This window comes from Cetorhinus maximus, chromosome 4 (genome assembly GCF_964194155.1).
Source record: "Cetorhinus maximus chromosome 4, sCetMax3.hap1.1, whole genome shotgun sequence".
In the NCBI taxonomy this organism is placed as follows: domain Eukaryota; kingdom Metazoa; phylum Chordata; class Chondrichthyes; order Lamniformes; family Cetorhinidae; genus Cetorhinus; species Cetorhinus maximus.
In genome coordinates, this window is record NC_135882.1 from 2607836 (window position 1) to 2621591 (window position 13756).

At 45.1% G+C, this 13756-nt stretch overlaps 1 protein-coding gene across 1 annotated transcript in view; it reads right to left on the minus strand.

Annotated features, from left to right (window-relative positions):
- pkhd1l1.1 (PKHD1 like 1, tandem duplicate 1) overlaps positions 1 to 13756 on the minus strand; it is a 192886-nt gene that overhangs the window by 109675 nt on the left and 69455 nt on the right. The window contains exons 31-36 of the mRNA XM_078539759.1: positions 12245 to 12419; positions 10560 to 10702; positions 10221 to 10325; positions 7513 to 7701; positions 5456 to 5626; positions 1625 to 1848 (exon numbers count right to left, since the gene is read on the minus strand). Of these exons, the coding sequence (XP_078395885.1) occupies positions 1625 to 1848; positions 5456 to 5626; positions 7513 to 7701; positions 10221 to 10325; positions 10560 to 10702; positions 12245 to 12419 (1007 nt within the window). The remainder of the gene's footprint in view (positions 1 to 1624; positions 1849 to 5455; positions 5627 to 7512; positions 7702 to 10220; positions 10326 to 10559; positions 10703 to 12244; positions 12420 to 13756) is intronic.

Genomic DNA, 13756 nt, shown 5'->3' on the forward strand with positions numbered 1-13756 from the left:
CTACATCAGAAGGTTGAAGGCTTAACGGCCATACCAGAGACCTGATGTCGCTGAATTTTATTCCCCAGGGAGCAGTGGAGGTTCAATATGTTCAAGGCTGAGATAAACAGATTTTTGATTGACAAGTGAGTCAAGGATTATGGTTTAGGCAGACAGGAAGTGGAGTTGAAGCACAAATCAAATCAGCCATGATCTTACTGAATGGCAGAGTTGGCTCAAGGGGCAGGATGGATATGGCTCCTAATTCTTGTGTTCATCATAGAAACTAAGAATTGCTATGGCACAGAATGAGGCCATTCAGCCCATTGTGCTCTCCAAATGAGCATTTCATCTAGTGCCATTTTCCCTTCTTCTCCCCATAGCTCTGCACGTTCTTCCTTTTCAGATAACAGTCCAATTCCCTTCAGAATGCTCTGATTAAACCTGCCTCCACCACACTCCCAAACAGTGCATTGCAGATCCTAACCACTTGCTGAGGAAAAAAGTTTCTCTTCATATCGCTCTTGCTTCTTTTGCCAATTATTTTAAACCTGTCCCCCTCTTGTTCCCGATCCTTTCCTGAGTGGGAACAGTTCCTCCCTATCTACTGTTTCCAGCTCCCTCATGATTTTGAAAACCTCTATCAAATCTCCTCTCAGCTTCCTTTTCTTCAAGGAAAACAGTCCCAACTTCTCCAATATATCTTCATAAATGAAGTTCCCCATCCCTAGAACTATTATCGTGAATCTTTTCTGCACCCTCTCTAAAGCCTTCACATCCTTACTAAAGTGCGATACCCAGAACTGGACGCAATACTCCAGCTGAGGCCAAATTAGTGACTTACACAAGTTCAACATAACTTACTTGCTCTTGTACTTTATGCCCCTATTAGTGAAGCCCAGGGTACTGTAAGCTTTATTAACCGCTCTCTCAACCAATACTGCCACCCTCAATGATTTATGCACATATACCCCCAGGTTCCTCTGCTCCTGCAGTTGAGTTATACCCCTTGTTTTATATTGTCTCTCCATATTTTTCCTACTAAAATGAATCACTTCATGTGAACTTCATCTGGCACCTGTCCGCCCATTACACCAACTTACCTGTGTCCTTTTGAATTTCTACACTAGCCTCCTCACAGTTCACAATGCTCCTAAGTTTTGTATCCTCCCTATTCTTGCAGGGCTAGTCTGACATTTCAGTGCAGTACTGAAAGAGTGCTGCACTTTTGGATTCGATGTTAAATCAAGGCTCTGTCTGCCCTCTCTGATGGGTGTAAAAGATCTTATAGCGCTCTTTCGAAGAAGAGAGTTCTCTCCAGTGTCCTGGGTCAATGTTTATTCCTCAACCAACATCACCAAAGCAGATTAGTTGGTCATTGTCACATCGCTATTTGTGGGATCTTCCTGTGTGTGAAATGACTGCTGTGTTTCCTACATCACACCAGGGACCACAATTCAAAAAGTACTTTATTGGCTGCAAAGCATTTTGGAGCATTCTGAGATTGTGAAAAGCACTGTAGAAATGTAAGTTCCTTTTAAATAAAAGTTAAGAACAGTGGTAAAAGTCACGGATAATTATGTTGCTAGCATTTAAGAGGGCAAATTCAAATTTACTTCATTAATGTTCAAACGTGCTGGGTTACCTCATTAGCACAGCTGATGTTACTGAATCCAGAGCCGGTAATAGTCAGTCTGTCGTTCACTGTCCCTTTTGAAGGTGTGATACTGTCGATGGTGGGGGAATAGCAGGCGGAGAGGTGAAATGTGAAGCTCGGCTGGTCTGTATTGTTGTCTGATGCCTGGTTACAGGTGGGGTTCGATGCTGTACAGTTATCATCGGGTGGTGAATGCAGCTTCTCAGAGTGTCCTTCAAACAAACCTCCAGCTGTTAGCCCAGGGAATGGGGGAGGGGGAGGGGGGCAGCGAGGTGGGGGTAAAGGAAAACAACATATCTAGAAAGAGCTCAAGTACATTCAGTTTCATTGGCAGGAGAAGCTCACAAAAATATAGATTTACTGTAAATAACCTACTCTGCCTAGTGTTGTTTTGTTTTACGATAATTTGCATTCTGACCTGCACCATCTCCCTATCCATCAATGTCTCGAGTTTAAAATTCTGGCCCTTGTTTTCCAATCCCTCCATGGCCTCGTTCCTCCCTATCTCTTTAATCTCCTCCAGCCCCTCAAACTTTCAAGATATCTGCACTCCTCCAATTCTGCCCACTGGTGGCTAGAAACCTTGTGCTTTGGGACATCCTGTGCTGATGAAAGGTACTGCATAAATGGTCTGATTTTGTGCAGAAGCTTTTCTAAGCAAAATATTTCAGCTCTGTGAACTTTACCATCACCTCTTGGTGTGTTACCAAGTCTCAGTTACGCCTTTCAACAGGACCCTAGTGCCGGGGTGTAGGTGCTGCTGGAGTGCCACTCCGGCCCTCCTATGTAAAGGCTTTAACATTCACCATTCGTTAACAGCCAAGGGGTGAGACCATTGATACTTAACTTCGGGAGCTGCACCTGAACCCCATTCATGGCACATCTCAAATCCTTCCAACAGATCTTTTTTTGTCATTCACTGGATGTGGGTTTCACTGGCTGGGCCAGCATTTATTGTCCATCCCTAGTTGCCCCTTGAGAAGGTGGTGGTGAGCTGCCTTTCTGAACCACTGCAGTCCATGTGGTGTAGATACACCCACAGTGCTGTTAGGGAGGGAGTTCCAGGATTTTGACCCAGAGACAGTGAAGGAACGGTGATATATTTCCAAGTCAGGATGGCGAGTGACTTGGAGGGGAACTTCCAGGCGGTGGTGTTCCCATCTATCTGCTGTCCTTGTCCTTCTAGATGGTAGTGGTAGTGGGTTTGGAAGGTGCTGTCTAAGGAGCCTTGGTGAGTTCCTGCAGTGCATCTTGTAGATGGTACACACTGCTGCCACTTTGCGTTGGTGGTGGTGGGAGTGAATGTTTGTAAATGGGATGCCAATCAAGCAGGCTGCTTTGTCCTGGACGGTGTCAAGCTTCTTGAGTGTTGTTGGAGCTGCACTCATCCAGGCAAGTGCAGAATATTCCATCACACTCCTGACTTGTGCCTTGTAGATGGTGGACAGGCTTTGAGGAGTCAGGAGGTGAGTTACTCACTGCAGAATTCCCAGCCTCTGACCTGCTCTTGTAGCCACACTATTTATATGGCTGGTCCAGTCCAGTTTCTGGTCAATGGTAACCTCCAGGATGTTGATAGTGGGGGATTCAGTGATGGTAATGCCAGTGAACACCAAGGGGTGATGGTTAGATTCTCTCTTTTTGGAGATGGTCATTGCCTGACACTTGTGTGGCATGAATATTACTTGCCACTTGTCAGCCCAAGCCCGAATATTGTCCAGGTCTCGCTGCATTTGGACATTGGAAACTGGGCCTGTATTCTCTAGAGTTTCGAAGAATGAGAGGTGATGTCATTGAAACCTACAAAATACTTAAAGGGATAGACAGGGTAGATACAGGTAAGATGTTTCCCCTGGTTGGGGAGTCTAGAAACAGGGGACACAATTTTAAAATAAGGGGGAAGCCACTTAGGGCAGAGTTGAAGAGAATTGTCTTTCACTCAGAGGGTTGTGAATCTTTGGGATTCTCTACCCTAGAGGGTGGTAGAAGCTCAGTTATTGAATATGTTTAAAGCAGAGACTGACAGATTTCTAAATATTAATGACGTAAAGGGATAGGGGGATAGTGTGGGAAAAAGGCGCTGAAGGATGATCAGCCATGATCGTATTGAATGGCAAAGCAGGCTCGATGGGCTGAATGGCCTCTTCCTGATCCTTTGTTCCTATGTGTTGAGGATTTAACACCAACTTTCTTCACTTGAGCTGTTGTGATAATTTGAGTTGGGTGTCTCCTTGTTCTAACTGTGAAATGGGTCACAGGCAGAGAATATCTCACTTTGGGAGGAGAAGGTGTGTACAAATGGTATACTTTGTTCATCCCATGCTGTGACTGGAAGTGTACCAATTGATAGTTTAAGTTGGTGCTGTACAACGTGTGGTGCAGGTGCAAGGACAAAAATTGCTGGAAAAAACTCAGCAGGTCTGACAGCATCTGTGGAGGGGCTGTCTGACCTGCTGAGTTTTTCCAGGTATTTTTGTTTTTGTTTCAGATTTCCAGCATCCACAGTATTTTGCTTGTATCTTAGTGTAGTACAGGTGTTTAGTCCATGTCTGAAGCATGATGCTGATGTGTACACACTGACTCTGAATGTCCCATCCCCCGGTCAGAAGTATGGAAAGACTTTTGTAATTCATGTTTTTAATACGTTTGAATTAAATAATTAAACAGTTGCATAATGACATTCTAGCTATGCTAAAGACTATTGATTCAACTACCGCATGGTGGGAATAAAATGCCTACCAGCACTAATAATTTTCACTTAAAAAGCCTAGTTTTACTGATGTTTGGAGACTCAAATGATGAATAAATAGGAAAACAACGTAATAGTAGATTTAGAAATGATATTGGTAACACTTTTTTAAAAGATTATTTTGCCCCTCAAAATTTGGCACTACACCCCTGACCTAGTGACAAGAAATACCAGATCAAAATCCAGACAGCAGCTTTTGGCGGGTGAAGATTTTAAAAAAAGAGCTTTGCAAATCCCTGTCCGATTAATTTCTATTAAAGTCAGTGATGGTGAAAATGGGACAGTCTCTATTTGATACAGCCGATTCTCAATGCCATGGGTGAAAGTTAAAAATCCACCCAATGTGACCAGACCTGTGTGTTACTCTGTCATGTAAACCAGTCTCATCCAATCCATTCGCCACATGTGACTGATTATGGGCCCAGATGTGACTGATTGCATTTCTGATTACAAAGTAAAGAACGAGCAACTGAGCCCGTCAATGCTCATGTGATCGCAATCCTCACACTCACATGTGAACTTTAACCTTTTTGTCCATTCGTTGGTAAAATGGAGAGAGACAGAGAGAGAGAGAGTAGAGGCAGTGTGATGAAATAAATAAATTCGACTAAAATAAATGAAATAAATCTGGATCATAAAACGCTAGTATCAGTAAAGTGACTATGAAACTATTGGATTGTCATAAAAGCCCATTTGATTAGCTCTGAGCTTGTGACTGCTTTACCCCCTCAGTTACTGAATGGGGAGAGGTGTTTGTTTAGTAAAGGCTGACTTGTGAAGTCCATTTACCTGTGTTGTGTGTGAGGTGCTTTCTACTGAAATCAGTCTTTGTGGCTAATAACTAGTCAGCGATTTCTATTGGACGACATTGAGGTAAATGGTGATTTGTCACTATGCTTAATAGATCCTCAGCATCAATCACAGCCTCGCCCAGGGTGATGCAGGGAGAGGGTTAACCAATCCCAGTATTTGCTTGCGCTGCTTTATATAATTAACTTATTGAGGAAATGCCTTAAGCCAACACATCGGCCTGTAAACCTTCCAAACTATAAAGCAGATGGACATCTCACCTGGTACATATTCTGCTTCAGTCCCTGCCAAAAAAACATGCACCATGTTGCTGCTTTCCTCAGCTGGCCTCACAGTCACCATTCCTTGCAGGAAGATCCTTTGCTTCTGGTCCACATAGCCACTGCTGTAGAAAAAGGACCCGGGGGAGGTGAAGCGGTAGGAGAAGGAACCTACACAGAAAAAGCACCAGCCATTAGGGGAAGAGAAATCACCCAATCAGCTTCACATTATACACATTATACCCTGAGTACAATGAGAAGCCATCAGTATAAAGGAAGATAGAGAAAAGGAAGATTTACATTTCGACCCTATGGAGGTTTGGTGTTTCTGTTACTCAACTGGAAACCCAAAGGCAAAGGCTGATCTGGAGATTGGAGCTCAAATTCCACTGAGCCAGTTGGAGTAATTAATTTTAATTAATTAACTAAACCTGGAACAAAATGTTAGTTAATGGTGACTACGAACCTACTGAATTGTTATAATAATTATATAAAAATTAACCCATCTGGTTCACTAGCGTCCTCTAGGGAAGGAAATCTGCCGTCCTTACCTGGTCTGGCCTACGTGTGACTCCAGACCCACAGCAATGTAGCTGACATTTAACTGCCCCCTGAAATGGCCTAGCAAACCACTCAGATTTTAAGAAGATGGCTCATCACCACCTTCTCCAGGGTAATTAGGGATGGGCAACAAATGCTGCCTAGCCCAATCCTGTGAATGAATAATTAAAAAAGTGTCCCTTACAACCTCAGAATGTCCCAAAGTGCTTTACAGCCAAAGAGCTTTTTGAAGTTCAGTCATTGTTATAAAGTAATGAATGTGGCAGATCAAAGATCACACAGTCAGGGGGCAGAATTTTCCCCCATCGCAGGGAGGGGGGGGGAGGGGAGTTCAGGAGTGGGCGTGGGCAGCACACCTCCAATCGGCACACCCGATCGGGGGCGCAACGCCGTTTTATGTGGGCGGGCCAATTAAGACCTGCCCAGTGTGACGTCCGCCAGGAAGCGCTATGTGCTCCCTGCGCGGGCGGGGAGGATTCCCTAAGCCGAGCGTGCGCTCTTTCACACATACGGGTCAAAGAGCGCACTCATCTCCCTGAGGATAAGTGCTGCCTCAGGGAGATTGGCTCCCATTTAAAAAATATTAAAAATAGAAAAATAAAATTTCCCTGACGTTTCCCCTCATGTGACACTGTCACATGAGTTGGGACATTCAATGACTTTTAGTTAAATTTTTATTAAATTTTTAAAAACCTACCTGCCCGTGGATGAGGTTTGATGCTTTCTCTGAAGCCCGCCAGGGCTCCCGGCCTGCCCGCCAATTTTAAGGTTGGACGGGCAGGTCCTTTAACTACTTCAATTAGATTTTAAAGGGCCTCAATTGGCCGTTGACAGGTTGGTGGGCGCACAGCTGATTCAGGACAGCGCCCCCGCTGACCTGAAAATTGAAATGACGCGGGGTGATGTCAGGGGTTCCGCCCAACGTCATCCCTCGTCACTTTACACATCAGCGAGTGGGCCCCATCCCCCAAAACGCCGACTGGGAAATCCTCCCCCGTGTTTCAAAGAGGAGCAGGGGAGTTCTCCCTAGTGTCCTGGCCAATATTTATCCCTCAACCAACATCACTAGAATGGATAATCTGGTCAATTACCACATTGCTGTTTGCGGGATCTTGCTGTGTACAAATTGGCTGCCGGGTTTCCTACATTACAGCAGTGACTACAGTTCAGAAATACTTCATTGGCTGTCAAACACTTTGGGATGTCCTGAGGTTGTGAAAAGTGGGATAGAAATGCAAGTCTTTCTCACCCACACAGGAGTCTGATTGAACGCAATCAGCTTTAAGATTACCCAAAGCAAGTTTCACCCCCTTTGCAGCACTATTACATTTTTTTTTGCATATGAATGAAACTCCTGGGTAATTTGCTGCACCGAGAAAATCTGGAAATAGACCAAGCTAAATTTTTAGACGCCCAACAGAAGGGTGGTGTTAATTCACAAGGAACTGCGAAACAGGATCTTCCTGTGAAACTAAATGCAGCGGTGGTGAACTTACCTGATAGAGTGCCAGTATCGCCACTAATAAACCCATTGCCTTTGTAGCTCACATCACTGGGCTTGGTGACGCTGAAGACTCTGTATCTCAGCCCTTGAATCAAAGGTGGGGCCCTCCACTGCCATCGTACTGTGTCCCCTACAAAGATATTCAAGATCGGGGGATTCCATTCGTACCCCACTCCCAGTGCTGTCAGGAAAAACGGTGACCAATGGGAATGGAAAATATATTCGAGAAATAAACGTTAGTCACAATAAAGAAACTCGGTAACAAGAATTTACAACTTTTTTAACTTGCAGTCAGTGATATCCTCGGATTTCTAAGATGTCGGTGATTCAAAGGAAAATATTTCATCTCCTCAGTATGAGAGTTTGATTCTTTTCACTGAGTATTCACCATGTTAAACAGATATTTCAGATTTTTCCGGCACTATCTAATTCAATTGCCTCCGGGCTTCAAGGTTCGTGGAGTCACGAGGGGGCAGAAGCTTAAAATTGGAGCCAGGCCGTTCAGGGGTGATGTCGAGAAGCACTTCTTCACACAAAGGGGAGTGGAAATCTGAAACTCTCTCCACCCACAAAAAGCTGCTGAGGCTGGTGGTCAATTGAAAATTTCAAAACTGAGATTGATAGATTTTTCTCAGGAAAATGTGCTAAGGGGCACTAAACCAAGCTGGGTGGATGGAGTCTACGATCTAATTTTTAAAAATTTATTCATGGGAGGTGGGCAGCCCAAGGGATTCTTGTCAGCCCAAGCCTGGATATTGTCCAGGTCTTGCTGCATTTGGACATGGACTGCTTCTGTATCAGAGGAGTCGTGAATGGTGCTGAACATTGTGCAATCATCAGTGAACATCCCCACTTCTGATCTTATGATGGAAGGAAGGTCATTGATGAAGCAGCTGAAGATGGCTGAGCTGAGGACACTTCCCTGAGGAACCTCTGCAGTGATGTCCTGGAACTGAGATGATTGACCCCCAACAACCACAACCATCTCCCTTTGTGCTAGGTATGACTCCAACCAGCAGAGACTTTTCCCCCTGATTCCCATTGACTCCAGTTTTGCTCGGGCTCCTTGATGCCACACTCGGTCAAATGCTGCCTTGATGTCAAGGACAGTCACTCTCATCTCACCTTGGGAGTTCAGCTCTTTTGTCCATGTCGGAACCAAGGCTGGAATGAGGTCAGGAACTGAGTGGCCCTGGCAGAGCCCAAACTGAGGTCAGTGAGCAGGTTACTGCTGATTGGGGGAGGTGGTGGCATAGTGGTATTGCCACTGAACTGGTATTCCAGAGAGCCAGGGTAATGCTCTGGGGACCTGGGTTCAAATCCCACCATGGCAGATGGTGAAATTTGAATTCAATAAAAAATTTTGGAATTAAAAATCTGATGATAAAAATGAAACCATTGCCAATTATTGTAAAAAACCATCTGGTTTATTAATGTCCTTTAGGGAACGAAATCTGCTGTCCTTACCTGGTCTGGCCTACATGTGACTCCAGACCCACAGCAATGTGGTTGTCTCTTAAAATGCCCTCTGAATAAGGGCAATTAGGGATGGGCAATCAATATATGCTGGCCCAGCCAGCAATGCCCACATCCCGTGAATGAATTTTTAAAAAAGTTCCGCTTGATAGCACTGTTGATGACCACTTTCATCACTTTGTTGATGATCGAGAGTAGACTGATGGGACGGTAATTGGCCGGGTTGGATTTGTCCTGCTTTTTGTGTACAGGACATACCTGGGCAATTTTCCACATAGCCGGGTAGATGCCAGTGTTGTAGCTGTACTGGAACAGCTTGGCTAGGGGCGCAGCAAGTTCTGGAGCACAAGTCTTCAGCACTATTGCTGGAATATCGTCAGGGTCCATAGCCTTTGCAGTATCGAGTGCCTTTAGCCATTTCTTGATATCACCTGGAGTGAATTGAATTAGATACGTCTGAGGGTCTGAATGATCTCCTCCTGGTTCCTGTGGGAAGGATTTTCTGCTCGGTGTGCTAGGCGCAGCTTGACATGCCCGAGTGTGAAATAGTGTGTGATGATGTCAGGTGAACTTTCCAACTTCATCACGCACTTGCGCGATATTTCGTTCGGCGGGCGCACACGAGGGTCAGTAGCGCGCCTGCCGACAACTAAGAGGCCTATTGAGGCCATTAAAGTTTCAATTAACTCCTATTTTTCACGGCCTGTCCAACCTTACCGTTGACGGAGGGGGGGGGTGGTGCGAATCGGCCGGGCGGCCTTTGGATTTTATAGGAAACCTCATCCACGGGTGGGATGAGGTTTCCGATATTAATTTTTAAAAAATGTTTTGAGATAAGTCTTATTATGTTTCTGTCCATGTGGGTGAGTCCCGTGCGGGACATTTTTCTCCCAATTTTCAAAATCTTTCATTTTGATTTTAAACTTTCTCAGCACCCCCCTGAGGCTGCTCCCGGCCTTCAGGGGGCTTTCAGTGAGCGCTCCCCGCCGACCATACGCAGACTCCTCCCACCCACACCCCGGCAGCAGCGCTGAGCCTTTCAGCGCGCCAATTAACAGCCGGCCAGCACGAAATCGCGGCTGGGGTCCGATCGGGGGGGAGGCTGGCGGGCTGTTTCCCAGCCACTCCCAGGCCCGCCCGATACCCAAACATCCTGCCCTATGTTTCTATTTAGTGTAGAGAGCTGGGACACACCAGAGTACAGCTCGAAAGGACGTCACGTACTTTGACTGCTGCCGTTGTTGGTGATGACAAAGCTACTTCCGGTTGGGCCAAGAACACACTCCAATACGTTTGGTGAAGCGAAGGTTATGTGGCACGGAACCGGACCTGTAAATGTTACACATCACAGTATTCCAGAACAGAGAAAACAAAATCATCGATTGTTATAAAATCCTGTTGTAATTCAGCTCAATCAGATTACCTTCCTTTTCTCAAATTCATGTGAAATATTAAGTTACTCTAGCTGTGTATTTGCAGAGCAATAATGTGAACATTGAGGAAATGTTGCATGAACGAGTAGAAACTCTCAGCGATGGGCGTTGCAGGCTGTCATAAACTTACCAACTTGGACAATATTGTCCTCTGGGACACGACTGAATCCAGAGCCAGAGATGGTGATTTTGGTGCCTCCATACAATGAGCCCAGCTGAGGAGTCACCTCTGTTACACGCAGGACATACTCAACTGAAGCATTTACAGAATTACTGCAGGGAAAGGGAAATGGAAAAGATGCAGATTTTAACAAAGCACTAATGTTACTGAAAACAAAACAGATGAAATTTTACAGGAAACATTACCATTCAGTCCCTGGATGTACTTCGAATGTAACATCACTGTGGAAACATTGTTCAATGGGATGCAACGAGTTGTTGTGACCTGGATGCTGAAAGGGCAGCGGAGACAGATTCCACAGGAACTTTCAATTGGATAAATATTTGAAGGGGAAAAGTTTGCAGGGCTATGGGGAAAGAACAGGGAGAGCGGGACTTTCAGAGTAGGTTTTCAAAGAGTCAGCACAAACATGATGGGCAGATAGGCCTCCTTCTGCATTGTGTCATTCTATGAAACTCAGCAAAATGACTTTGGGATTTGCTGATTCCACCTCAATCAGGACTGACATGGGACACATTGCTGATAATTTCCAGTTCTCTGGAACCAATTCACTGATAATTAAGTGTAGCAAGTTTAGCTTAAAAATCAGGTAAAGTTCACTGGCTTAACACCGAGGCTGCAAACAAACAGAGCAAGATATTCTGGCATTGATCATATAAATAGGAATGATAAAACTCACTGGAGCCACTGGTTTTACTGGATCTAGGTTTTTAGTGTCACAAGGGTTGATTCTCAAGGCGCGCGATTTTTAAAAATTAATTTACAGCATGTGGGTGTCACATTTATTGCCCATCCCTAGTTGCCCCTTGAGAAGGTGGTGGTGAGCTGCCTTCTTGAACCGCTGCAGTCCATGTGGTGTAGGCACACCCACAGTGCTGTTAGGGAGGGAGTTCCAGGATTTTGACCCAGCGACAGTGAAGGAACGGCCGATATATTTCCAAGTCAGGATGGTGAGTGACTTTGGAGGGGAACTTACCCACATTTTGAGAAGAGATTTTTTTTTTGAGGTTCTGCTCACTCATTTGCATATCACCAAATACAAGATCTGCCCTGAATCTGTATAATTCGGCAGTGTCTTCAAACCGAAATATAAAACAAAAAGATGCTTTAAAACATATTCCTTGACCTGAGTGGGTGCAGTTGGATTATGACACAACTGAAAATCTTATCAAAATATCAGCATCTGAGAGTCCACCATCTGTGAGTAACCCGCTTTCAAGTGGCTGAAAATGACTTTTAAAAACCTCCCTGAATCATTTACCGGTTATATTGGCATCAAGTCATCAGTTTTTTAATTAAAATTTAAAAAATTATATTCAAAAACTTTTAAAACACGTCTATTCATTGTCTCTCAGCCCAAAAGAACCAACTTAATTTTTGGAGCCTCTGGCCAATGAGACAACTCTACCTTAGTAATTCGTTTACCCTGGAGGTATGGCCAGTTTTATGGACGGGGCTTGCTTCTAACGCAGTGTTTTATAATTTAATGTAAAATAAAAAAATCACAGAAACTGGAATTACGCTGAATGTAATTTATACTTAAAATTCTGCAATCGTTCGCTTACACCAGCTTGGAACAAAACGTGGAGGGAAAAGAACAGCACCATGGGGTGTAAAAGGCCAGGATCTCATACCTAACGGGAGTTTGTAGGTAGATGCTGTAATTCCCCGGAGGGAGACTGGGCAGACGACAGGTGACGTTGTTAGTTGACCATCGGAGAATCGGACACTCAGAGTTCCCAATGAACACAAAGCTGCCTTTGGATCTGTTGCCAAAATCTGATCCATAGATTGTCAGATTGGAACCACCTAGAAAACAAGCAGCAAGGGGTTAAAATTCCCCATTCAGGCAGTGACACAGAGTATCAGTCAGTCAGCCATTTGAAATCAGTATAGCCATGCAACAACAATAGTGTGCATTTATATAGCACCTTTAACATAGGAAAACAACAAACTACATAGATTGCCTAACACAAGAACAGGCCATTTGGCCCAGCTGGTCTTTCCTGGACCTCCTCCCGCCCAACCTCACCTCACCCTCTTGCCAGAAGCTCGGGTTCATAAGCAGCCAAACAGGTGGAGTATCAACCTGTAAATCCTTCCAACACACACCAATAGCAGGCAGTAAGAGTGGGAGCGTTTCCTGGCCAGTCATGTGATCGAAAGGTCATTGGAGCCTCTCGTTATCACGATCCATCACTCCAGACTACAACATTCATGGACAAGGTACAGCAACTCGGACTCCATGGAGTGAACTGTATTGCATTCACCATGCTATTCATTTCAACCACTCCAGTTGTTGTAGTTGTTATTTTTAATTAATTCATGGGATGTGGGTGTCACTGGCTAGGCCAGCATTCATTGCCCACCCCTAATTGCCCCTTGAGAAGGTGGCGGTGAGCTGCCTTCTTGAACCGCTGCAGTCCATGTGATGTAGGTACACCCACAGTGCTGTTAGGGAGGGAGTTCCAGGATTTTGACCCAGTGACAGTGAAGGAAAGGCGATATATTTCCAAGTCAGGATGGTGAGAGGCTTGGAGGGGAACTTCCAGGTGGTGGTGTTCCCATCTATCAGTTGCCCTTGTCCTTCTAGATGGTAGAGGTTGGAGGTTTGGAAGGTGCTGTCGAAGGAGCCTTGGAGAGTTGCTGCACTGCATCTTGTAGATGGTATACACTGTGCGGCGGTGGTGGAGGGAGTGAATGTTGAATGTTTGTGGATGTGGTGCCAATCAAGCGGGCTGCTTTGTCCTGGATGGTGTCAAGGTTCTTGAGTGTTGTGGGAGCTGCACTCATCCAGGCAAGTGGGGAGTATTCCATCACACTCCTGACATGTGCCTTGTAGATGGTGGACAGGCTTTGGGAGTCAGGAGGTGGTTACTCATCGTACAGTTCCTAGCCTCTGACCTGCTCTTGTAGCCACAGTATTTATTTGGCTAGTCCAGTTCAGCTTCTGGTCAATAGTAACCCCCAGGATGTCAATAGTGGGGGATTCAGTGAATGTCAAGGGGCGATGATTAGATTCTCTCTTGTTGGAGATGGTCATTGCCTGGCACTTGTGTGGTGCAAATGTTACTTGCCACTTGTCAGCCCAAGCCTGGATATTGTCCAGGTCTTGCTGCATTTGGACATGGACTGCTTCATATCTG